At 40.3% G+C, this 25,253-nt stretch overlaps 1 protein-coding gene across 1 annotated transcript in view; it reads right to left on the bottom strand.

Annotated features, from left to right (window-relative positions):
* CAST (calpastatin) overlaps positions 1–11,145 on the bottom strand; it is a 110,657-nt gene extending 99,512 nt beyond the window's left edge. The window contains exon 1 of the mRNA XM_049769178.1: positions 11,012–11,145. Within this exon, the coding sequence (XP_049625135.1) occupies positions 11,012–11,041 (30 nt within the window). The 5' untranslated portion in view covers positions 11,042–11,145. The remainder of the gene's footprint in view (positions 1–11,011) is intronic.
* Between the last annotated feature and the right edge of the window lie 14,108 nt (positions 11,146–25,253).

The following is a 25,253-nucleotide window of genomic DNA, read 5'->3' as shown; positions in this document are numbered from 1 at the left end:
CTACAAGCAGCCTTAGATTTTTGAGAAGACATGGGAATTGCCCACATAAAACGAGAATAAGTGTCCACCACAACATAAAGATAAGGTTTTCTTTGGAAATAAATCTGTTTGAGTTATATCCATTTGCCAAAGTTCATTAGACTGTAAACCTCTTGGGTTTGTTCCTGCTATGTGAGTCTTTTTTGTTAACAGTGCACATATGTTGCAGTTTTCTACAATTTCTCTAGCTTGCCTCCATGGAATTTGGTAATTCACATGTAAACGGTGAGCATTTGTGTGTAGGACTGAATGTTCCTCTACAGGTGATTTAAATATAGGCATTGCTAGCAAGTCAGCAGTTTTATTTCCTTGAGCCATTGGTCCTGGAAGACCTGAGTGGGCTCTAATATGCGTGATGAAGATGGGCTCAGTTCATTTTTGAAGAAGCTGCTGTAATTGTTTAAGTAAGTTCTGTATGATCGGTTATTAGCATTAAGGGAAGCAGTGGCTATCACATGACATAAATTTACCACATACAAAGAATCAGAAACTATATTCACGGCTTCAGATACATTTTCTAATAGGTAAATTAACGTTGCTAATTCAACTTTCTGTGAAGATTTATATTTGGTATCTATGGTCATATTAATGTTGTCTCCGGTTATTCCTTCTTTTCCATTTTGGGATCCATCGATGTAAAAAACCTTGGCATTGGGAATAGGGGAATCCCGAACAATTGAAGAAATAACAAACTGAGTTTTCTTTAAAAAGTCCCAAGTTTTTCCTGCTGGATAATGGGAGGATATTTCTCCTGTGAAATCTGAGAGGGCCCTTTGTAGAGATTCATTAAGAGGCAATATTGACTCAATTTCCTTTTTTGGTACTGGCAAAACTATTATATCTGAGTCAAAACCTAGTAAAGATAAAGATCTGAGTCTTGCCTTGATAATAATCTCTGAAATCAGTTGCTAGTAAAGGACAACTGTTCGAAGCTGTTTGTTATATAAATACGCCCATTCCAAAGGTCCTGACTGTTGCATCAAGGCCCCTGTGGGGGTTTCTATAGTAGGGAAGATTAACAGAAATGGTGGAAGCAGAATCAGGTACTACCCTAGGGTGGGGGCAGAATGCCAGGTCACACCCTAGGGTAGGACACAATCACCAATCAGGTTAGGGTCAGTAACATAATAATCCCCTAAAATATTTACATACACAGCAATATGTGCAGCCATCACAAAAAATAGCACTGCAATTATAAAGCTTGGCATGTACTCACAGCCAGAGTATGCGATCTTGGTTAGCATGCATACACACTCCAAAGTGTAGCTCTGACTCGGGACCTCTACTAAAAAGCAGAGTGAACTGGAGGGCAACACAGTTAAAGCTGTAAGCCCACAAGCCATAGCTGGGTGTGTGACAATAGAACTAACTACCAAGCTGAAAACTTCACGAAGCCACAGCTAAGTGTGTGACACCACAACCTGACATGCCAACAGTGTGTGCCAGGCAGGCATCAGATTTCACCACATCATTAAGAGAGATTGCATTTCATTGGGGGGTGTACAAAAAACATCAACAAGTGTGGCCATTATGTGAAGTGTTTTTTTTTTAAGGTTAGAAACAAAATTGGGGGAGCCAGAGAGATAACACAGCGGTAAGGTGTTTGCCTTAGATGCTGAGGGACGGTGGTTCGAATCCCGGCATCCCAAATGGTCCCCCGAGCATGCCAGAAGCTATTTCTGAGCATAGAGCCAGGAGTAAGCCCTGAGCGCTGCCGGGTGTGACCCAAACACCAAAAAAAGAAAAAAAGAAACAAAATTGGGGATTGAAAAAATAAGATATAGCCAGTTAACAGTGGCCATAAAAATAAGTGAGCTTTGATATTCAAGGTGGTAATAAAGATGAGTGAGATAAAATATCAAAGGCCCCGTAACTACAGGAAAAGGAGAATGAGGGGGGAATGGAGAGGAGGAAAGCACAACCAGGGGTAGGAAGCCTTTGGGGAGTCTTTCATGTGAGGACTTGGCCTTGCTTTATAAGCAAGCTTTGTGACTAGAAGTCTATGGTCATTATGCTATGAGCAGGTCTTAACAAAAAGGATTCACAGGTAGTAGGACCCAGGTTTGAATCCCGTAACTGCATGCTCAAAGCACCAGCCATGTAGCCCTTGAACCCTCAGCCTTAGCCAGGTGTACCCTGGAGCCCTCAGCCCCAGCTAAATTCAGCCGAGAGGCCTCAGCACTAGCTGGATGCAGTCTAGAAGCCCTGAGAAGCACATGGCCTGAACAACTCCACAGCCTAGGCCCGAACACTGAACCTTAGGCCCAGCTGTCCAGAATAGACTTAAAGTGGCTCACAGACACCTGTGGCACTGCTTGTATTTTCACCAAAACGAAAGGAAAGGTGGTTCAGAAGTATCAGACACATAACCAAAATCTCTCCTTAAAAGTGCTTTGCATGAAAAACCAGGAAATAATGAAGAGAGAGTTCCAGAAGCTGGTCCCTCCCAGTCAGGAAGTGAAGTTGGGAGGAGCAGCCAGGAGCAGTCTCCAGGTGAGACAGCAGCTACAGCACACATTTCAGGGATGGCTCAGAAGAGTTTGTTTGCCACTGAAGACAGTGATCGACACTGAGGGATTAGTGGAACTTGAAGAACAAGGAATGGTCTAAGCACAAGCATGCACCAGAGCTCAGTGGTATAGGGCAGTTTTAGAATTCCTGGTGTGCAGATTCCAGAAGGCTAGGCGAGAGACAGCAGTCTTGTCTCTTGGAGAAAGCTTGTAGAAAAGTAGGCCTGTGATAACAGAGATTAATTACCCAGCCTATCTCCTTCCAGAACTGTCAATTCAGCACCATATCAGTGACTTACTGTCTTGCCTGTGAATCCATTTTAGATTAGACATAGGTAATAATAACATGCTACTGTCAGGTTGAACATGCCGCTCTAGGGGTCTCATGTGCTTGGCAAGAGGTATCATTATTTTATTTCCTAAGTGCGGAAACAGAGTCACTGGTTCTCAAATTGTTCCATGCTACTTGCACTATTCTGCAAAAAATTATATAAGGATTTATTCCCTCACAGGGAAGACACTCAGCCCCCTTCTTTTACCTGAGGTAAGTAGAAACAAGGAGAGGGTTCAAAGAGTGGACATGTGCTTTGCATCTGGGAACACCAGGTTCAATCCATGTATACCTCTGGGTATTGAGAAAAAAGAGAGGAGATAGAGACAGAGACAGAGAGAGAGATAGATTATTTTCCCTCCCCTTTACCACCTGAGTTTTGTTTGGTGTCCACACTCCAGTACTGCTCAGTACTCACTCCCTGAGTGTTCTAGGGACCAGGTAGTCAATACTAGGGACAGAAGCCAGAATTGAGAGTGCAACAAATTTGAGACATCTCCCTGGACTACTTTTTCTTTGAACATTTTTCATAGTTATTTCAAAATTTCATTCCTCAATCAGACAAAAGCAGAAGACAACTACGATTTGCTTCACTGAAACAATAAAAGGAGCAGGGAACAATGAACTCAGTGATGAAGTATGCACTCCCTTATGATGCTCCAACCTAGACTCCAACACCACAGTCCCCAGCCTTAGCATCAGGGACCCTCAGCACCATCATGCATTGCCCCTATATACACAAATTAGTAAGTAAAAACAAATCATCGATCCCTCAAAACTATGTTGGCTAAAATAATGGTTTGGGAGAGAGATGTATAATAACTAAATCTTAAAAGTTGAGTCAAAATGACAATTTTAACTAAAAATTATGTTTATTAGTGTTTTCTGATTCCAAAAGAAATGTCTGCTTTCCAATAGAAAGCTTTGTTTCATGTATTGACATGAAATATAATTATCTAAATTTTTTAAAAAACCACAAAATCAAATGACATTTTGGGAGAACATTATAGGTATTATTTTTTTTAGTTTCTGAAAAAAGTTTTCAATTTGTATTATAAATTTGTTCTGGTATTTAAAAAAGTTGAAAGAATAGGACAATGAATGTTGATATTCACATGTAACAATATAATGAATGTTTTTCTGGGTTTTGCCATATTTATCAAATGTACCTAGTTATTATAGATATATAGGCATAGTTATTGTATTTGTATATATCACTTGTATTTGAAGATATCCTAAAATCCCACTCTTCACCATTTCTTACACTGAAGACTTTTTTCCATATGACTTTAAAAGCATCACCACTCTAAAGAATATATTAGTCCCTAATGCTCTTTAGTTTTCAATAACTGATAACCTTATAGATGGGCTATTATCCTATTTCTTTTTTTTTTCTTCACCTTTTTATACTGACTATTTCTGGGACAAGTTCTCATCGAGATTTATGGAAACCAACAGCTGCCAAAGACTGAAATGGAATAGAGCTAAGAAGATGAACAGAGATAACACACTCCAAAAAAAGAATAATAATGGGGGCTGGAGCAGTGGTGCCAGGGTAAGGTGTCTGCCTTGCCCACAATAGCCTAGAATGGACTGCGATTCGATCCCCTGCATCCCATATGGTCCCCCAAGCCAGGAGTGATTTCTGAGTGCATAGCCAGGAGTAATCCTGAGCATCACTGTGTGTGTGACCCCAAAACAAAAAAAGATGGGGGGAACCCAGGGTGAGAAAGAGGAAAAGATAAAGGGCAATTATATCCTTCCTCCATATGTAGTAATTTCCCAATTCATTCTCATCCCTACATCACCATATTTGAGGTCATACACCTGTTCTGTGCTCCAACTACAGGGGACAGCATTTATCTGTTTAAAATCTGCTGCAATAACACAACCATAAATAAGCCTGTGAGGAAACTGATAGTGGGCATTTAGGGCTTGGAGCAGGAGCTACCTTCTGCGGTTTTCTGGATTTGGGGTGCAGAGGCTTTTTCTTCTCCCTACTCCAAACTGAATCCATGTCTACACCAAAAGAAGACAAGAAAACTGAGCTTATGCAAATCCAAGGCCTGCTGACAAAGGAAGAGGAGCAAATGCTGATGTGTTTCTGAAATACCTTTACTTTATTAAAAATACATGAATGCATGAATAAGTGATAGTATTTCTCTGGGATGGAGAGAGAAAAATGATAAATAAGAAGAGGCTGATATCTTCCTGTAGATATACTAAGAATAGTGAATTAAGGTTTAGTGAAGGAATTGCATGTTTGGTGGATTAAATCCAAATAGAATTGATATGTTTTTGTCTTATTTATTTTAAAAACAACAGTAAATTTTACTTCAAGACAATTTGAGGAATTTCAACTGGGCCACTGGGATCAGTGCTGGCACAAACACCTAGAATTAAAGCTCAGTCATAAAGCAGAGAAACACATTGGGGTACACAGTTTCTCTAGATCCAGGCAAACCCAGAGAGCTATTCTAGACTCCTAAGGATCAGTGAGCCACAGTATCAGCAGGCCTTATCAGCATACTCAAAGCCCAACACAAGGAAATTGCTAAATTCGCTCATGTTTGAGCAAAGGGTTTGTAGTCAGATGCAGTTTGCCAAGGGTGGAGCACCTGGACTTTGATAGAATCCCTGCTGCTTTCAAGATGCAGTTTGGACTGAAAACCATGGGCAACAGGACAATAGGTGGATGCTTGAAGCACCCCCTGGAGTCAGTCCCAATATACCCTCCTCTGGATCCTTCTGGAAAAAGGCAATGAAGATGCTTGATGCCCTGTGCTACTCCAGAGTCTGAACTAACTCTGAGCCAGTCTATCCCATAAGCAAAGCAAACAAATGAACTCCATAGTGTCTGCAAGGCCACATACCAGGTGCCTCTTCAATGCCTATTTTGCCTTTCACATGATGCCTCTCCTATTCCTCATTTTCCTGGCCAAGTGGTGGTAGTCTAACAAGTGGTTATTGGTTGAACGGCTGCTTTCCCCAAGAAGCACCTTTGCTCTTCTGGGACTCTGTTGCTGGATAAAGGCAGCCAAAAATGATGGGATGACTTTAAAGGTTGATAGTGACCATCAAACTTAATTCTCTGACAGAAACTCACTGAAAACTATGCCTGTAGGTACCTATAGGAATTAGCTAAAGCCAGGGCATTTAAGAAACAGGCAGGAGGTTGAGGAGGGGGAACTGGTTTGGCTTTACAGCATCTAATTGGCCTGGGCTTGACCTGGGCTATCTCCTCTGGAGGTGTACTGGCCTGACTCTCTTAACACAGTGGCTGGCACTATGTTAGGCCACAGAATATTCTACAGAACACTGGAGGTGAAGGGTGGTAACCAGACCCCACTCCTACAATTTTCCTCCTAATCTCTCCTTTGCTTCCCCCCAATGGGCCTCTGGATCTCCGCTATTCCATGGATTTCCAACTCCCTGTTTTCTTTCCTAAGCAAACTCTTAACAGCACCAGGAGGGCATAGAGTTGAGGTCATAGACCTGTGCTAATCGATTCAACATGATTTTTCCTTGTCAAGGTGGGCCTTGAAACCAGGTGGTGTCCATGAAGATCTTCTGTGGATCCTTATTTCAAGAACCCAGGCAAAGCCTTCAATCTGACTATGCTAAACCTGAGATACTGACATAAATAAGAGTAAAGGTTTAAATATTTCATTTTATAAGACTGTAAATATTAGAGAAGAAAATTTAGATTTTTATTTTTCCTAGAAAAAAGGAATCAGGACTATCTAATACGTGCTTGCTTACTCTTTTGTCTGTTGTACATTACATTTGATTCAGATTTCTGCATAACACTTAATTTGGCCATAGAGAAGAAGACAGTATATAATTCCCATGATTAAAAATACTTTAGAAAATTAAGCATGCATACATGTGTATTTACATGTGAATATCTGAGTGTAAGTGTATTAGTGTGTCGGAGTATATATGTGTGTTTAACTGTGTGTAGATGCATGTGAGAATACATGTAAGTATGTGTCTGTGGGGCTAGAGAGATAATACAATGGGTGGGGTGCTTGCCTTGCACACAGATGACCTGAGTTCAATACTTGGAATCCCTGAGCACAAATCCAGGAATAAGTCCTAGCACTGCTGGATAGGGCCATAATAAGCAAAAATCAAAATATCATGAATAACCACTATGTGAGGGGTATGGAGAGAATAATAGAGAAAGGGAACATCCAAGACCTGTCTTTCCATGATTCTGCTACTCTACAATAATGTGTTTTTAAACTAGAAAATACAACTAGAAAATAGCCTTCCTGGAGATGTCCCTTTGAGGGAAGTACATGTGGGACAGACTGACCAGCCTCTATCCAGAGACCTCTGTTTACCTGACCTCCACTGCTCCTAGAGCATGCACCTTTTGCCAATGGTCTGCAGTGGTGCTGCAGAACAAAGGCTTCAGGGCCCTGACCCTGCCTCCCTATCAATTTACAAGTTCCAGGATCCACCTGCCATCAGGCAATTCTAAATTTAAGTCAAACAGGGCATCACAGTAGTTTCAAGTAAGTAGCACATTCAAATATGCTTATAGTTTATTCTAGAAAAAAAGACAAAGAAAAGACCAGGCATGATCAATGTGTACAGTATTTTTCTTCTCTCCTAGTAGCCCTGCCTAGAGCCTGGCACCAAGCAGGTGACAATAAGATATATTTTCCAAGACAACCTACATAGAACTAACCATCCACCATTCACCTTGAAATCTCAAATGACCATTCCCTGTGTCTGACCCAGCAATGGGCATCATCTGTAGCAATGGTCCTCAAACTACGGCCCGTGGGCCACATATTGTATTTATTCACATTTTGTTTCTTCACTTCTAAATAAGATATATGCATAGAAATTTGTTCATAATTTTTGTTTTTACTATAATCTGGCCCTCCAACAGTCTGAAGGACAGTGAACTAGCCCCCTGTTTAAAAAGTTTGAGGACCCCTGATGTAGGCAGCATTTTAGAATCTAATTTGCTTTCCAGTTGTGTCAAACAGATTAAAGAACAGCGTTATCAGATGTTACTTTAAACCAACCAGAGACTGTCAGCCAATACAACAAATTTGTGTGTCTCCTAGTTCCAATGCTTGGCCCTTTCCATGGCTGTGATTCACACCACTTACTCCTGCAGGTCACTGCAGCCAAGATGTCCATATTGTCAGTGACATTCTTCCCAGGTTGGTTACAATGATAGGGCATCCAGAGTGACTAGGTTCCTTGATCGTGATGCCAGTGGGTCCACAGGGCTAATTAAGCTGAGAAACACTTTAAATTACCATGGTCAGTCAGAGTCCATCCGTGACTCAGAGGATGATTACTGACATAAACAAAATTTACTCTCCTTCAGGTTTCATCCTTATAATACCTATCATACATACTTCAAAGTAGCTTTTGGGCTTTTTTTTTTCCTTACCCAATTTTTCAGAACATGAGATTGATGATATTGAAGGAATTCAAATTGGAATTATTTTTGTATTGTAATATTTCACTGACTGAAGTTTATATGTGGCACTCAAAGACATTATAGATGAAATTGATTCTAAACCTCTAAAGTTAGGTCTAAGGTCTAAGTTAATAATTCTGATTTCTCCATAATACACCAGAAGGCTAGTATCATGCTTTGTACAAGGCAGGTATTTAGTAACTATAAAATTACCTTTCTTAGTATTTACAAGATCCTACTGGGGCTAGAAAGATAGAATAGCAGGTATGGTGCTTTCTTTGCACACAGCAGACCAAGGTTTAAAGTTCTATACTCAGCATCCCATATGGTCCCCTGAGCCTTGTCAGTTGTGATCCCTGAGCACAGAGTCAGTATTAAGCCCTAAACACCATGAGGTATGGCCTCCCTCCCAAAATCCTACTAAATAAAACACGTTTATCAGAAAGTTGGGTGCATGTATAGATGAGTTTGAGAGAAAAATGCGATAAAATGGCTCCATAGAACGTTATTAAAATTTGCTGAGCAAAAATGGCCCATCTTTTTCATCTGACTCCCCAAATGATCTGTGATCATCCTGTCATAGCCAGCAATAAAAGATGGTTAAAGAGGGCCAAATAGGTAATTCAACAGGTAGGGTGCTTGCTTTGCATAAAGCAGAACTGGGTTTGATCCCTGCTATCCCATCTGATCCCAAAAGCCCTGCAAGGAGTAATCTCTGAGCACAGAGCAGCGAGTAGACCCAGAGCACCTTTGGATGCAACCTGCCAAAAATAAAGTTAGAAATGCATGTGTAGAGTTGTATCCAGTATCATAGCCACAGACCATTGTGCCTCTGAGCTCTTGAAAAGTGGCAAGAATGAATTAAGGTGTGATGGAAATATAAAATACACGTGCATACTGAAGAAAATGTAAAAGATATCAACCATTACATGTATAATAGTACTGGGGATATAGTTAAGCAAAATATATTGTTGGCAACACTTTCACTTGCTTCTTTTAGCTTTTATTAATATGGTCACTAAAAATTAAAAATCCACATGTGACTCACTATATTTCTATTGCATCTTATTTGCAAAAATTAACATTTGACCCTGTCATGTTAATCATTCTAGGAGGTTTCATATTATCAAACAAGTTTTATCACAGTCCCCAAATCAATTCTACCAAAGATTTTTGGCAGGATAGTGCTAAATGTAGAGTTTTAAACTATTTTCATTCAAATATTACAACATAACTTCCTGTACAGAGGGTCATGAGTTTGGAATAAGTCTATATCAACTCTGCACGAATGCCATGAACATCTACAGGTGATTCATGGGGATCATTATCATAAGAGACTTAGATCAACATTGATTCAAAGCAAACTTATGCTTATAATCTATATATGGTACTTTATTTCAAAAGTGAAACAGGGAAAACATTCAAAATAAATATCTCCAGGACAATTAGAATTACTAATCACATTCCAGACTATGATTCATTCTCACTAAACTTTATGGGGTGCCTAATTTTGCCTTTTTTCTCAGATGTAATAACAAAGTTCAAAATGGTTTTAAAGAACAACAACTTTGGGGGCGAGAGAAACATTTTTGACAGATAAAGAGAGATGTCTTGCACGCAGCCGGAACAGGTTCAGTCCTAGGTACCACATGTCCTGAACATCGCTTGAGCACAGAAAAGGAGTTAGCCTTGAGCAACACTAGTTGTGCCCTCCAAACAAAAATTCAACCCTAATTTCTCCGTGGAAGTGCTAATACTATATACTGGTACACACACACACACACACACACACACACACACACACACACACACACTACACAGTATGCATATACTGGTAAACAGCAGATGAAGGTGAGTGACCATTCATGAGTGACAGTTCATTGATTCCAACATCAGCTTCTCTCCAAAGAGAATCTTCTTTGATCGTCCTGGCTTTCACAAGTAATACACAAGGAAAGAGAAAAGCACTTAACTGAAAACAAAACAAAACCCACTTTCAAATTTGCACCACCAAGTCAACTTTTGTGTATTTTTTGGGAAAGCAATCAGATATTAAATCCTGGTTCCTGGTTCCAAAGTACTATCTTACAAGTGCCACCTTCCACGAATATCCCGTCTAATTCGTTGCATGAACACTCAATGCCAACATAGTGCGCTAAAATGGATCCACCATTGCCCTTCACTGGACAAAATTTAGGGCATCTCCCCCGTCCCTCTTCCTCTATCCACGAGGGATCAGGATTTCATCTGTTTCTACCCTGCAGGTTTTTGCTTTGCGTGGGGAATACACACCCCAATAACACTCCTCTCAGAAATTGTAGTCTTTAAAAAGGTCACTCTGCATCTTGCACCTTGCTCTTTCCAAGTACGTCCCTCCAGGAACCCGCGTGCAGAGACACAATTCTTTCAGTCGTGCCACTGTTGCTGGGCTCAACTCTGAGCACAACCCGGGTCGAGCCGCACGCCCAGACACGTTTGCAATACAAACCAAGGCCAAGTTTTTCCACCTCTTCCAAAACTTAAGCGGGAAGTTCTGCAAAGAGGTCGCACTGGTCCCTGTCCCCTCCCCAACCCAAACCCGGGGAACACCTAGGCGGCAGGCACTCTCAGGCTTGGTCAAAGCCAACATTCCATTCCCTCCCGGTCTTGCCCAGGTTCGGTTCGAGAACTCCTATTTACCGTCTTGTACCACCAGCTCGCGAAAGCCATGGCGACTGCCGAGATGCTGAGACAACGGCGGAGGAGCCTGCGACGATACAGGAGGAGCGCGATTCGAAAGACGTGGAGCTTGCACCCAGCAAAGCCCGAGACTGGCTAGCTCGGGGCTCCGACCCGTCTAGCAGCTGTCAAAGAGATGGGGCAGGACCCGTTTAGGCCCCGCCCCTCTGCGTGGTCCAATCGTCGTCTAACTCAGGAGGCCACGCCCCATTGGCCACGCCCCCACGCCCCGCCCTGCGGTGAGGAAGGGAAGGTCTAGCTGAGGAAAATATTTTTACATTACTCCGGAAGGTCCCGCCCCTCTGTGACTACACCTCAAGGCCCGGCCTCCGCTTTGAGGAAGCACTTTTTACTCCAGGCGGCCACGCCCCCAAGGCCACGCCCCCAAGCCTCGTCGACCGCGAAGTGGAAGGGCTGGCTGAAGAAGAACCTAATTGACTCCGGGAGGCCACGCCCCTCAGACCGCGCCTTGCAGAGCTCACCCAGCAATGAGGAAGCGTTTACTCCAGAGGCCACGCCCCTAGCGGGAGTCATGCCTCCGTAGGCCTCTCCTCTCGATGACGATTGGCTGGTTGAGGCTGAAAAGCCCCGCCCCTTTCTCCAGACTCCGCCTTCTGGGTCCCGCCTTCCTGTCCCCGCCCCTTGGTCAAGGAAACGCGGGAAGAAGTTCTCTGGATGTGGCCTGTGGAGCATCCCAGTCACTGAGGGGGGATCCCAAAGGACTTTTATCCCCCTTTTCTCCTCAAGTCTCCTTCGCCCCCATATTCCGTGTAAAGGACAGAGGCTGGATTTTGATCTAAATAGTGACAAATGCAAATACTTAGTGCTAGGTCGTTCTTGTTTCGGAGCATGCATTGTTTCTGCCTGTCCTTGACTTTTCTGGAAAATGCACTTTGATTTAGTGGTGAAAGTGACTTATAGCAGAAAACCTTGCCCCTTCCCACGATCAGACACAACAGAAAATAAAACCTTGGCTCTTTCTGGCACTCAGCAGAGCTGTGACATTTTCAGCAGCAGAGGAAAGAGAGTCTGACCTCTAGGCAAAAAACAGTTTTACTCAAGCAATTAGATGGTTGCAATGACCCCTGCTGCCTTCCCCCTTCCCCAGCCCTTTCCCTCTAAGTGAGGGGGTTGCCACCAGGTTTTGTTCAGTCATCCTGGGGATATAGAGCTCCGAGGGATGGTTTAAATGCATCTCCTCTTAAAGAAATCCTTTATTATTTGTTTCTAGATTTTCCAGTATCTGTACAATACTATTTTGGGTGGTAGGGGCTCAATGTTCAAGGTCCATATCTGTGTGTGATCCCCAGCTTTTTCTTCCTCATCCTATCCTGCCCCAGATTAATCAATGGGTTCACTAAATCCTTTACCCAGAAGGGATGGCATTAAGAGATGGGGCCTCTTGGGTAAAACTCTTGAATCAGATAAAAGAGCAGGTGGAAAAGGTAAGAAGTCCCTTGCCTGTCCTCTGTGTTAAGACATAAGGGATGATGCCCCACCTGAGAAGACCTTCACCTGACTGTATTTTGACTGCTCTCATATTCTGGCCTCCAGAACTGTGAGGAATAAATTCCCCTTGTTCAGAGATGCCTCAGGGTGGATTTTTTTTTCACAACAACCTGAATGGGTGAGACTAGAGCTTCTCTGAGCAAATAGTGGTGCTTGTGGGGTGAGAAAGGAGAAGAAAATGCATCAAATGAAGTTCATAACTGGAGTCACATAAACCTATAGTTAGGTCTTCAGGTTTTACTTTTCTTGTTCATTGTCCCACCAGATAGTAAAACAAGGGACTTGAGAGGTAGCACAGTTAAGGCACTTACCTTGCATACAGCCTACCCAGTTTTGCTTCCAGGGGTCTGCAAATGATCCTCAGAACCCACCAGGAGTGATCCCTGATCACAGAGCCAGAAATAAGTACTACTAGGTGTGGCCCCCAAATGGAAAACAACCAACCAGATAGTAGAATACCTACAAAATCCCTGGTCCAGTTCTAATAATGCCCTGCTGGCATCTGTAAGCAGCCAAGAGGACAGATGCTATCTCCGTGAGGGGCTTGATTAGGGAATACTTGGAATGGAAGGAAGGAATGGACAAAGAGAAGTAATGGAGTACCTCATCCTGGTAGGAGCCTTAGGAAATCCTTCAGGCAATGGTAAAGAAATGGGGGTTCTTTTGAATCATACCGATAAGACTGAATCAAACTATTCTGTTGGTAGAGGGGAAATGTGGTGAGTCCTTGGGCTAAGAGCTTAGGCTTGGGCTAAGAGCTGTATGCCCTCTGCTGGTGGCATCTCAGGAATTAGGGTGGCTGGCAACTTTGATTCCTTTTTTTTCTCTCTCTCTTTTTTTTAATTTAAACACCTTGATTACATACATGATTGTGTTTGGGTTTCAGTCATGTAAAGAACACCACCCATCACCAGTGCAACATTCCCATCACCAATGTCCCAAGTCTCCCTCCTCCCCACCCGACCCCCGCCTGTACTCTAAACAGGCTCTCCATTTCCCTCATACATTCTCATTATTAGGACAGTTCAAAATGTAGTTATTTCTCTAACTAAACTCATCACTCTTTGTGGTGAGCTTCCTGAGGTGAGCTGGAACTTCCAGCCCTTCTCTCTTTTGTGTCTGAAAGTTATTATTACAAGGGTGTCTTTCATTTTTCTTAAAACCCATAGATGAGTGAGACCATTCTGCGTTTTTCTCTCTCTCTCTGACTTATTTCACTCAGCATAATAGATTCCGTGTACATCCATGTATAGGAAAATTTCATGACTTCATCTCTCCTGACAGCTGCATAATATTCCATTGTGTATATGTACCACAGTTTCTTTAGCCATTCGTCTGTTGAAGGGCATCTTGGTTGTTTCCAGAGTCTTGCTATGGTAAATAGTGCTGCAATGAATATAGGTGTAAGGAAGGGGTTTTTGTATTGTATTTTTGTGTTCCTAGGGTATATTCCTACGAGTGGTATAGCTGGATCGTATGGGAGCTCGATTTCCAGTTTTTGGAGGAATCTCCATATCGCTTTCCATAAAGGTTGAACTAGACGGCATTCCCACCAGCAGTGAAAAAGAGTTCCTTTCTCTCCACATCCCCGCCAACACTGTTTATTCTCATTCTTTGTGTGGCAACTTCGATTCCTAAAGGGGACTCAGAGAACTTATCACATCCACAGCCAACCCACTCCAGGTGCTATAAAACACTATGAAATTTTGAAAATAAAATGGAGGGAACAAAGGCTGAAAAAGCATACTGTCATTTTGCTATATTTAAAACATTAGGCTTGAAAATATTTAAATAAATTACTCCCACTTCTTCACTTCTTACGAATGGCAATTGCCCTCAAGAGGAATCATAGAAGATTGAGTTGTCTCTCAAGCAGCTAAGCTGTTAACACGTATGTAGATGCACAGAAGAATCAACATGACTGTGATCACTAATCATCATTAGGAATAAAGTGCAGATAACACTGTATTCTCCTAGCTTTGCTCAGTGCTATTACAACCCACCAAAAAAGATGGCTCATTAAGTCTGGCAGCCAATAAGGAAGTATGAAGCCCCCTCTAGCCTTCATCTGTCACCCTGGTTTATGTTCTCAGGTTTACAATGTTCCAGGTTAGAGGAGAGCTTAGTTCTTAAAATTGGTTCACTGACTGGACCAGCTCCCTTGTCCTTATTGTCATAGCCCTTGGTGGCTGCTCACCCCGAGTTAGGTTTCTCTTACTCCTTTATTGATCGGCATTACATGCTCCCAAAGTTATAGCTTTCCCCTGCATTTTAGCTCTTTACAGATGATGAAAAGTGCAAGAGCCTCCTAGCTCAATCCTAAACGTAAATTATGTGTAAAAAACAGTGGTCTAGTGTTCAAAATGTAATTAAAAGCATTTTCATCTTTATAGCTATCTCTTTACCAATTGAACAGACCCGAATGTGTGCTCATCCAAAGACATGCCAAAAGTTTATTTTATTTTATTTTATTTTATTTATTTATTTATTTATTTATTTATTTATTTATTTATTTATTTATTTATTTATTTATTTATTTATTTATTTTTTTGGCTCACACTTGTCAGCGCTCAGGGGTTCCTCATGTCTCTATGCTCAGAAATCGCTCCTGGCACGCTCGGGGGATCATATGGGATGCTGTGATTTGAACCACCGTCCTTCTACATGAAAGGCAAATGCCTTACCTCCATGCTATTTCTCCAGCTGCCAAAATTTTACTTTTTAATCCACTCTTTCATCTAACATTTTTCTCTGTGTTCTTAAATTTTTACTATAAATCTCCATACACAAGATTTTATGCTATGTAATTTTCATTCTTGTTTCCTGCAGTGATGCAATTTTTCTCAGAGGAATCTATGGAGGTAAAAACCTGTGAATATTAATATTGTTTCTTTAGTTCTTGGGACAGTCAAAGCCATCACTAGACTCCATGATGACTAGGACTAGGCTTATCTTACAGAATTAGAGACTGACTGTTCCTAACTATGATTAATTTGCCCCTAGTAAATAGTCATAAACTAAATAAGAAGATAATAGTAGGTCTATCTATTATTAGCTTTCTTCTTCCATAATAAAATGATAGGCAGGGTGAAGTCAGGGTGCTGGTGGTAGTTAGAGAAACAAAATAATAATTGATAAATCTAGATAATGCTGACTGTATGAGAGCTACCTTTCTTTAATTCTTTCTATCCTCATTCCTATCCTTCCCTCCTTCCTGCCTTTCTTTCACTCTTCCTTCCTTTTTTTCCTTTCTTTTTTTTTTTTTTTTCTTGGCTCACACCTATTGGTACTCAGAAACCCCTTTTGGCAGGCTCAGGAGACTATATGAGATGTCAGGAATCAAACCAGAGTCTGTCTGGGATTGGTCGCGTGCAAGGCAAATGCCTTACTGCCATGCTATTGCTTAGCACCTTCCTTCCTTCCTTCCTTCCTTCCTTCCTTCCTTCCTTCCTTCCTTCCTTCCTTCCTTCCTTCCTTCCTTCCTTCCTTCTTTCCTTCCTTCCTTCCTTCCTTCCTTCCTTCCTTCCTTCCTTCCTTCCTTCCTTCCTTCCTTCTCCTTCCTTCCTCCCTTCCTACCTCCCCCTTCTCTTTCTTCCTTACTTCATCTCTTTCTTTCTTTCTTTCTTTCTTTCTTTCTTTCTTTCTTTCTTTCTTTCTTTCTTTCTTTCTTTCTTTCTTTCTTTCTTTCTTTCTTTCTTTCTTTCTTTCTTTCTTTCTTTCTTTCTTTCTTTCTTTCTTTCTTTCTTTCTTTCTTTCTTTCTTTCTTTCTTTCTTTCTTTCTTTCTTTCTTTCTCTCTCTCTCTCTCTCTCTTCCTTCCTTCCTTCCTTCCTTCCTTCCTTTCTTTCTTCCTTTCTTTCTTTCTTTCTTTCTTTCTTTCTTTCTTTCTTTCTTTCTTTCTTTCTTTCTTTCTTTCTTTCTTTCTTTCTTTCTTTCTTTCTTTCTTTCTTTCTTTCTTTCTTTCTTTCTTTCTTTCTTTCTTTCTTTCTTTCTTTCTTTCTTTCTTTCTTCCTTCCTTCCTTCCTTCCTTCCTTCCTTCCTTCCTTCCTTCCTTCCTTCCTTCCTTCCTTCCTTCCTTCCTTCCTTCCTTCCTTCCTTCCTTCCTTTCTTTCCTTGCCACACTAAGGGATGCTCAGGAGTTGCTCCTGGCTCTGTGCTCAGGATTCACTCCTGGCATGTGATATGGCATGCCAGGAATTGAACCCACGTTGGTTTTATGCAAGACAAGTACCCTATCCACTATAGCATCTCAGTGGTCCCTGTACTAAGGACTGTTTTAAGGTTTTTACTCATTTCATCCTTATGTGTTGAGAGCCATTGTCATTTATATATCATAATGCAGGCAATTAAGGCCTAGAGAAGTTGATTGATTTGTTCTGTTTACAAATCTGCTCCATAACAGTGCTAGCAATTGATTTAGGTGGCATAACTCTTTGATCTATACTTCTAAACAATAGTTTGTATTTATTATTTTCTATATACAAATCAATACTCCAAATCATTCATTTATGCAATCAAATGGATGAATTCATAACATCCTCATGGGTGGGGAAATTATTATATTTTAAAATAAGAAGAAAAGTTGAAGGTGCTTTAGCTATCTGTTCTTTAGTGTGTGTCTGAAGAATATAAAAATAATTTTTCCAGCTCTGTGGATAGTGGCTCAGCATGCCTGTGTGTGAGACCCTGAGTTTAATCTCCAACTTCACAACAAAATAAAATAAAATAATTTAAAAAATATCGTTAGCACCAGGCAGATAGTACGTGGGTAGGGCATTTGCCTTGATTGTAGCCAACTTAGGGTGATCTCATTGTACCATATATTTTCCCCTAAGTCTCTCCAGGAGATCTCTGAGCACAGAACTAGGAATGAAGCCTGAGTACCATGCAAGGATTCAATCCTGAGCACAGAGATAGGACTAGTGTAAGCACCCCACAGTGTGCTCAGGTTTGGGGTGTATTTGTGTGTGTGTGTGTGTGTGTGTGCGCGAGCGCGCATGCATGCGTGCGGTCAGAGGCTATTCATATATATTTTTGGTTTTGGGGTCACAATGGCTGCATTCAGGGGTTACTTCTGACTCTAGGATCAGAAATCGCTCCCAGCAGGCTCAGGGGACCATATGGGATGCCAGAATTCGAATCACCGTCCTTCTGCATGCAAGGCAAGCACCCTATCTCCATGCTATCTTCTGGCCCCCCTATTCCTATATTTTTAAAAATTAAAAATTGATTACTACAAATTATTTTTAAATATCTTGGAAGTGGTTATTCTCAGAAGAGTTGTAAAAATGATTTTTCTAATAAAATTTCATGGGGACATATGGCTCAGATTCGTTGAGAATCAGAGCAAATACAGGATGCCCTTCTGTATTTCCAAATGTTTCTATCTCATATCACCACATTGTATTTGCTGAAATGGAGCAGCCAGATCCAGAGTGTGAGTCTGGCAGAATGCCACTGATCCCTCAACACTACCCAAAACAATTGCAACACAACAAACCTGGAAAATCAAATTATTCTCTTACATCTAGCCTACTCCAAACTCTGGGCTGTGATGTAAAATCCACCCATAATCTCAGTACTGTCTCCTTCTGTTTGGGAGCCCAATCCAGGATGCACACTCCAACCACCATGCCCGCCGAGTGGCCCCTGTGTCCCTGTGCCCTTGCCATATGTCGCACTCTCCTTTCTCGATGACAGTGCTGAGAAGACTGCTAAAACACTGTGTCTGTCCCTCATTCACCTTTATCTGGTGAATTTGGAGCTGTAGGATGTGGAGGGTGGTTGCAGGGGACACTCCCTTTGAATTTGTCTCTCACACCCTTGAGGATTCATGATAATAGAGTGATTTGCTTTCTTCAGGGAAGGTATTTTCCAGGTTCCCCCTCATGACAAGGTGCAAGCTCTCCCTTACTGTTCATGCTCAGGAGAATCGGCAAAGTTAGGAGTTGGAGGCCCCATCTGAATTCAGCCCACTGAACTTTTGGTTCAATTTAGGGCCCAAAGAAGAGGAGCTGCTGGGCCACCCTAGGATGCTGATGATCAGGGGAACAGGTGTTTGAGGATCAACTCCACTGGACAGTCTATCAGCCTCTCTTCCTTCCTATCATATTCTTTTTTTAGGGGGGGGGTGGGCCACACCCAGCAGCACTCAGAGGTTGCTTCTGGCTCTGTGCTCAGAAGTTGCTCCTGGCAGGCTTGGGGGACCATATGGGATGCCAGGAATTGAACCCAGGTCTGCCCTGGGTCTGCCACATGCAAGGCAAACACCCTACTGCTGTGCTATCTCTCTGCTCCCTATCATATTCTTGATTCAATGTCTAATCTGTGCCCAATTAAATTTTAAATGTTAAAAGTATATCCATTTCATTTGTCCAAACATATCCTCTTGTAAGAGTTTCAAAGATTAGTGCAAATTGATAGGAATTCTCTTACTTTTATCTCTGTCAATATACTTTTTTTTTCCACATTTCAGTGAGTTTCTTCAGATTATATGTTTAAGGCAACATGACAGATACTTTCCAAGAGGTAAAATGTGAGTCTGTACAACTCTTTTAAATGCTTATTAATTTTTATTTCACAATGTCAAAAACTAAGAAAATATTGAAAAGCTTTTCAAGATTTGTAAGTGCAGGGAATGATACGGGACAATATATTTTGTAATCTTAGATTGGAACACTCTTGCTAAAATATTACATGAAGTGGTCAGAGCAATAGTTTAGTGGAGAAGGCTCTTCTTGCCTTGCATGTGGCTACTGCCACAAGCTTGTTCCCCAGAACCCTATATGGTTCCTAAATCCCACCACGAATGAATCCTGAGCATATCCAAGTGTTTCCCTTCAAAATATAAAATATTATATAAAACCTAGGCCTGAAATAAAAAATAAATTAATCTGACTCTATTAAAGTAAATTTAATTCCCCAGAGAAAAAAATCTAAATACAAAACTAAAATCACCTTAAAAATAATTGAACATGGTGGTGGGAAGGTTGCACTGGTGAAGTGGGGAGTACATTTTTATGACTAAAACCCAACTACAACACATTTGTAACCATGGTGCTTAAATAAAGATATTAATAAACAACAACAAAAAAATAAAATAAAATGTTTTTATACACTCAAAATAAAGTTTTGAGTTTAGATGTTCAAAAATGTAATTGGTAGGTCACACAAAATAATTGAGCAATAATTTAATAGAAATAGCACAAAGGACTTAAATAGAAAATTCACAGAAAAGGAATACAATTGGTTTATTAAAATGTTAAGCTATGCTGCTGTCTAATTCAAAATAAGACAAATACATAGCAAAGTTACATCAGATATTATTTTATTTATTGGGTTTGGAAAGACAATTAAGATTAATATTACATAGCACTAGCAAATTATAGATAAGATGATATTATTCCATATTGCTGAAGGGAAAATAAATTGATGCAACGACTTTGTTTGATGATTTAACAAAGTCATGTCAAAATTTGATGTTTCTTTCCATTACTGATTTCCCTCTCGCAACTATACTCACATAAGTACATGCACAATGACAGACAAAATTTTTCATTGCAGAGCCAGAGAAATAGCACAGCAGCAAAGGCACTTACCTCACACATAGGCAACCTGAATTTGTTCCCAGGCACTGTATACAGTGTTCTGACTTCTGCTAGAAGCGATCCCTGAACACAAAGCCAGTAGTAAGCCTTGAGCATCACAGGGCTTGCCCTCAAACAATCATACAAACTGTTCATTACATCATGCATTATTATACCAAATAACTGAAAACCAAGTAAATGGCCACCTGAAGGGAATAGTTAAATCTGGTATGAAACAACTATGTAAGTGGACACTGTGTAGCTATTGAAAGGCTGGATTTCTATGAACTGATGTGGATGATTTTCAAGATATTTAGTATGAAAACTTTTAAAAGGCCCTAACTTTTGGGATTTTTAAAATATAACTAAATGTATGTATTATTTATAGTGGCTATTTCTGAAACAATACAGTGAAATATTGCACAGAGGGGCCAGGCAATAGAAAGTTCAGCCATAGTGCACCTGTCTTTTTCTATGGGATGAGGTCTTGGGTCCTAGCCTAGCACCTAATACACACACACACACACACACACACACACACACACACATACACACACACAGAAAGAGAGAGATAACCTTTCATTGTATATCTTCTTTTTATTACTGTTTTATTTATTATTTTGAGGTTTTAGAGCAACCTTTGGCAGTCGTCAGGGGTTGTAGCTGATATTTGGAGGACCACGGGATGCTGAGGATCTGATGGGTTGGCCACATAAAAGGCAAGTGCCTTATCTTCTGTACTCTCACTCCTATCAAACTTATTTTTTAATTTAAGTATATAAGACCCAGACATGCGGGTCAGTGGAAGAGTGTATTTCTTACATGTATGAGATCCTGGGTTTACTCATAGAGCCACAAAGAAAGAAAAGTAAAACATGCACAGCACTTTGAAAAATGAAATTATTATCATATATCTAATACTTGTATAATGTAGCAAGTAAACGTTATTCTTTGAATATCCAACCTTTTATTTTGAAGTAAACCCTGGTTTTAGAACCACAGAAATTGAAAGTGAACTTTATCTAATGCCTATTCTATCAGTTGTACACTACCAAATGAAAGTTGTAAAGACCAAACTAGTCCCTTTTACAGAATCTTCTGAAATAGTTTTGGGACATGGGTTAATTTATTTTTAAGTGGCCTGGATTTACCAGCAGGCACCATGGTCAGAAGTGTGAGAAGTTAGGTTAGGTAGAGGAAATCTACCTAATTGTGAGAGGTAGAGAGGTGGTTGCTATTGTTTAGGAGCATACGTGGAGCAGAGAAGAAAACCAATTATTAGTGGCCAGAATATCCACACTGGTATATCTTTGCTTTCTCCATATTGTGTTTTCTAGTTATGTATATATTAATATCCAGTGCAGAGGTACATAATAAATATTTATAATTATTTTTACTGCTATTCATTGAAGAGAACCTCCCTTCAAAGATGTTACTCAGGAGAGATAGTACAGAGGTTAAAGAGTTTGCCTTGCCCTTGGCCAACCATAGTTCAATTCCTGCACCACTAGAAGTGGTGCACCCTAAAAACACAGCAAGAGTAAGCCATAACATGGTCAGTAAAAAATAATTGCCATTAAAAGTAATCCAGTTCGTGGGCTGGAGTGATAGCAGAGTGGTAGGGCGTTTTCCTTACACGCAGCCAATCTGGGACAAATCTGGGTTCGATCTCCAGCAAGCAACCCATATGGTTCCCCGAGCTGCCAAGAGTGATTTCTGAGTGTGGAGCCAGGAATAAGCCTTGAGCACCAGTGGGTATGACCCCAAAAACCAACAACAACAAGTAAGCCAGTTTGTAACACAAATGCAAACATATCTATGTATCTCTACATACACACCTATATACATATATTTGAATCTAGACTTCTGCCCAATACTCAGCATGTGAACTTCACACGACCAAGCTGTTTGGAAACCATTTTCTGATAAATAAAATGGAGCCATGCAATCTTTTGTGCTTTACATATTTATTATTGTACATACAACAAGTAAAGAACAACAGATTTGTTCAAATCTGATATGAGTTTCTTACATTGCACCTAGACTTCAAGCTATAAGAGACAGTGAAGGTTCCCCAAGCTAGATTGACAGAATAGGTTAGATGGTAATTATGGCAATACAAATAGCTACAGACAACGAATAGTTTCTCTATTCTTGATATTGTTCTAGATGATTTTATTAAACAAGCTCATATAATCTCTACAACAGCCTGGTAAGTAAGATGTGTTGGAGTTGAAGGAACTGCATTATCAAGAAGTTAAATTACAGTGATGTACACAGCAATTACACATGGGTAGATCCAGGCCTTTAATCTATGCCTTAGTTCATGGTAGACATAATATTCGCCAAATGCCTATGTTCTCCCACACATTTCCCAGACATCCTGGTAATTAGATTGACTTTGTGAATAGTTCTTGTCAATAGACTGGTAGTGTCAGAGCTGTGGGTGACTTATAGAGGAGTGGTGATAAAATATTCACTCTTCCTCTTTGCTGTAAAATTTCTGCGTGAGATGATGTTGTTTATTTTTATAAGATAAATGTATGGAGCCCTTGGAAGAAAGCTGCCTTGGAGAGCTGCTGGTCCTGACATAGACTTTGTATAAAAAAAATTGTACTTTTACAAAATCACCATTGAAACTTTAAATTTCTCAGTTATTGCACTCTATGAATATGCTATCCTGACCAATAAATATACTATTTACTAGAGAAATATGGGAGTAATAATTATTTTCATTTATTATTTATCAGAAATAATAAAAATTAACCTGGAATTTTGAAAAAATATGAATAATTAGACCATTCTCTATATTGTCATTCATCTTTAAAACTTCTCTGCTACTTTATGTGACTTGAATGAAATTCTACCCCCTACTTTCTCAAACCACTGGTAGGCTGGGATATGTTTTTATATATTTGTAATTTGATTGCCTACCTCCAGTAGGCCTAACTCAAGCCTAACTTGAGTGTGTGTTTGTGTGTTTCTGTGTGTATATGTGTGTGTGTGATTTGAAGGATAGGCTGTGGAAAAGGGGGAATTACTCAGAATTGTTTTTACTATTTCCCAAATAAACATATCTTTAAAGGAGGAGGAAGAAAAGATTTAGGAAAGATTTCAGGCCTGCCAGAGTTCAGGGAGCCATGAGGTATTGGGACTTGAAATTTAGAGTGTTGGGAATGCAAAAAGTGCCCACACATGTAAGGCATGTTCTTCACTGCCTATAATTGCTCCTTGACCTCTGGCTTCACATTTCTGGGATGGGTTCCTAGACCTGTCTCCCAACCTTGCAGTCACAAGTTTTAGATTCATTTCTTCTCTTAGTAGAGTCATAGAAGAGAGAAGTGATGATGACATGTGTTCATTCAGTGTCTTAGATCACAGGGACACTATCACATGTGTTCAAAAATAATAGTCTTGTAAGGTGAGGATTAGTAGGTTCATTTTATAGATAAAGACATAGAGTCTTGAAGAGAGCCAGTTCATAACTAAGAAGTAGAGCTGTGATTCATACCTATATTTAACTGATTCTAGAGTTCAAGTCTTTCATTTGGCTGAATCCTACTGCTGTACTGACCTTAGCAGAGGTCAGACAGTTTGCAGGAAGAGTCCTAAGAAGATGTGATTCAGATTATGTAAAATCTAAATACATTCAATGTCTCTTCCATTTCTAGCTGGAATATTTGCATTTGCTTTGTTTGATAATTACAAATAGTTTATAACACAAAGTCTGTAGAATGTTTATGATATAAACATATAGAAGGTAGAATGTTCATGACATAAAGCTAACATACATTAGGGGGAAAGTGGAATTGAGAGTCATGGGATATTTTGAAATAAAGATCATTTATTTAATATCATTTTGACTCATTTTCTCATTAAAATTTAGAGATGAGGAGGATAATGAAACATAAAGCATAAAAGCTGATTCATTCACTGTACCTAATTAGAATTGTAGCCTCAGATGCAATCAGCTTCTGACACACCCACAAGGAGGGAAATACGTACTTAGGTGACTCTCTGAAATGTCTCCACCTGAATGCCCTATTTGCCACAACTGGTCCTGACACCCAGGTCTTGCCAAACCCTCTCATGGAATGAACTATATCTAAGTTATGGATTTTAAGAGTCACACTTGGCAAATATCATTTGGACAGGCAGTCATGTTGCTTATAAGAAAATGATGTAATGCAAAATAGAAGTGATACTTGAAGAATCTTAGGATAATAAAAGGCTATTTACAGAAGTAATAGTCACAGGGAGTCTAGCAGTTGAATATTGCATTCACTGACCACTACAATCATTAACCGCCATATCCACATCCACTCACCACTGCATCCACTGACCACTTTATTCCTTGATCACTCAAATGTTATCAAAAACAAGGGTCAGGAGATTAGTTAGTGGCTGATGTATCTCCTTTGAGGCCATGGCCATGAGTTAGATCTTTGGTACCATCACATGCACTAAACACAGTCTTAGCAGCTCTGTTCTCTGAAAACCCCAGTGCTATGAAAAAAGATGTGCCCTCACAGTTTCCAGCAAAAACTTAAAAACACAATCACTGTCACCAGGAGTACCATCCCTGAGGAGCACATACGCAAACACTGAAAACAAAAGGTCTGCAACACACTACAGCTAAGTGTGTAGGCATCTTCGCCAAATAGCTGTAGTGATCCCACCATCAAAACAGCATTGAGAGGGTAAGGAGAAGGGGGACAAGGAAATCAATCAATTATTTTTTTTACTGTGTATTGTGTGCTTATCATTAAGCATAATAAGCTGGAAAATGAGACTGAAATGACTTACCCTCAACTCTCGTTACCCAGTTAATCTACTGATTTATTAATTTATACAAAGAAGTTTTATTTTTAGCTGTAGTCTATAAAGCACATAGTATCTTCTAAGTGTATTGTCCACACAAACTCAGATTCTGAACATTTTTTAGGGTTATTAGATATGTAACAGTAACACTTTCTAGGAGTTCAGAGCAGAAAGAAGACGATGTGTTAGAGAGTCCATCTTGAAGAATACGCAGGGCGTAGTTTATCAAGGATAGGAACACTGCAGAGGCTCCAGAAAGAACAATGGGGAAGACTATGGGTAAGAAGGA

Source organism: Suncus etruscus, chromosome 2, assembly GCF_024139225.1.
Source record: "Suncus etruscus isolate mSunEtr1 chromosome 2, mSunEtr1.pri.cur, whole genome shotgun sequence".
Lineage (NCBI taxonomy): Eukaryota > Metazoa > Chordata > Mammalia > Eulipotyphla > Soricidae > Suncus > Suncus etruscus.
This window is presented reverse-complemented; position numbering and strand designations above follow the sequence as displayed.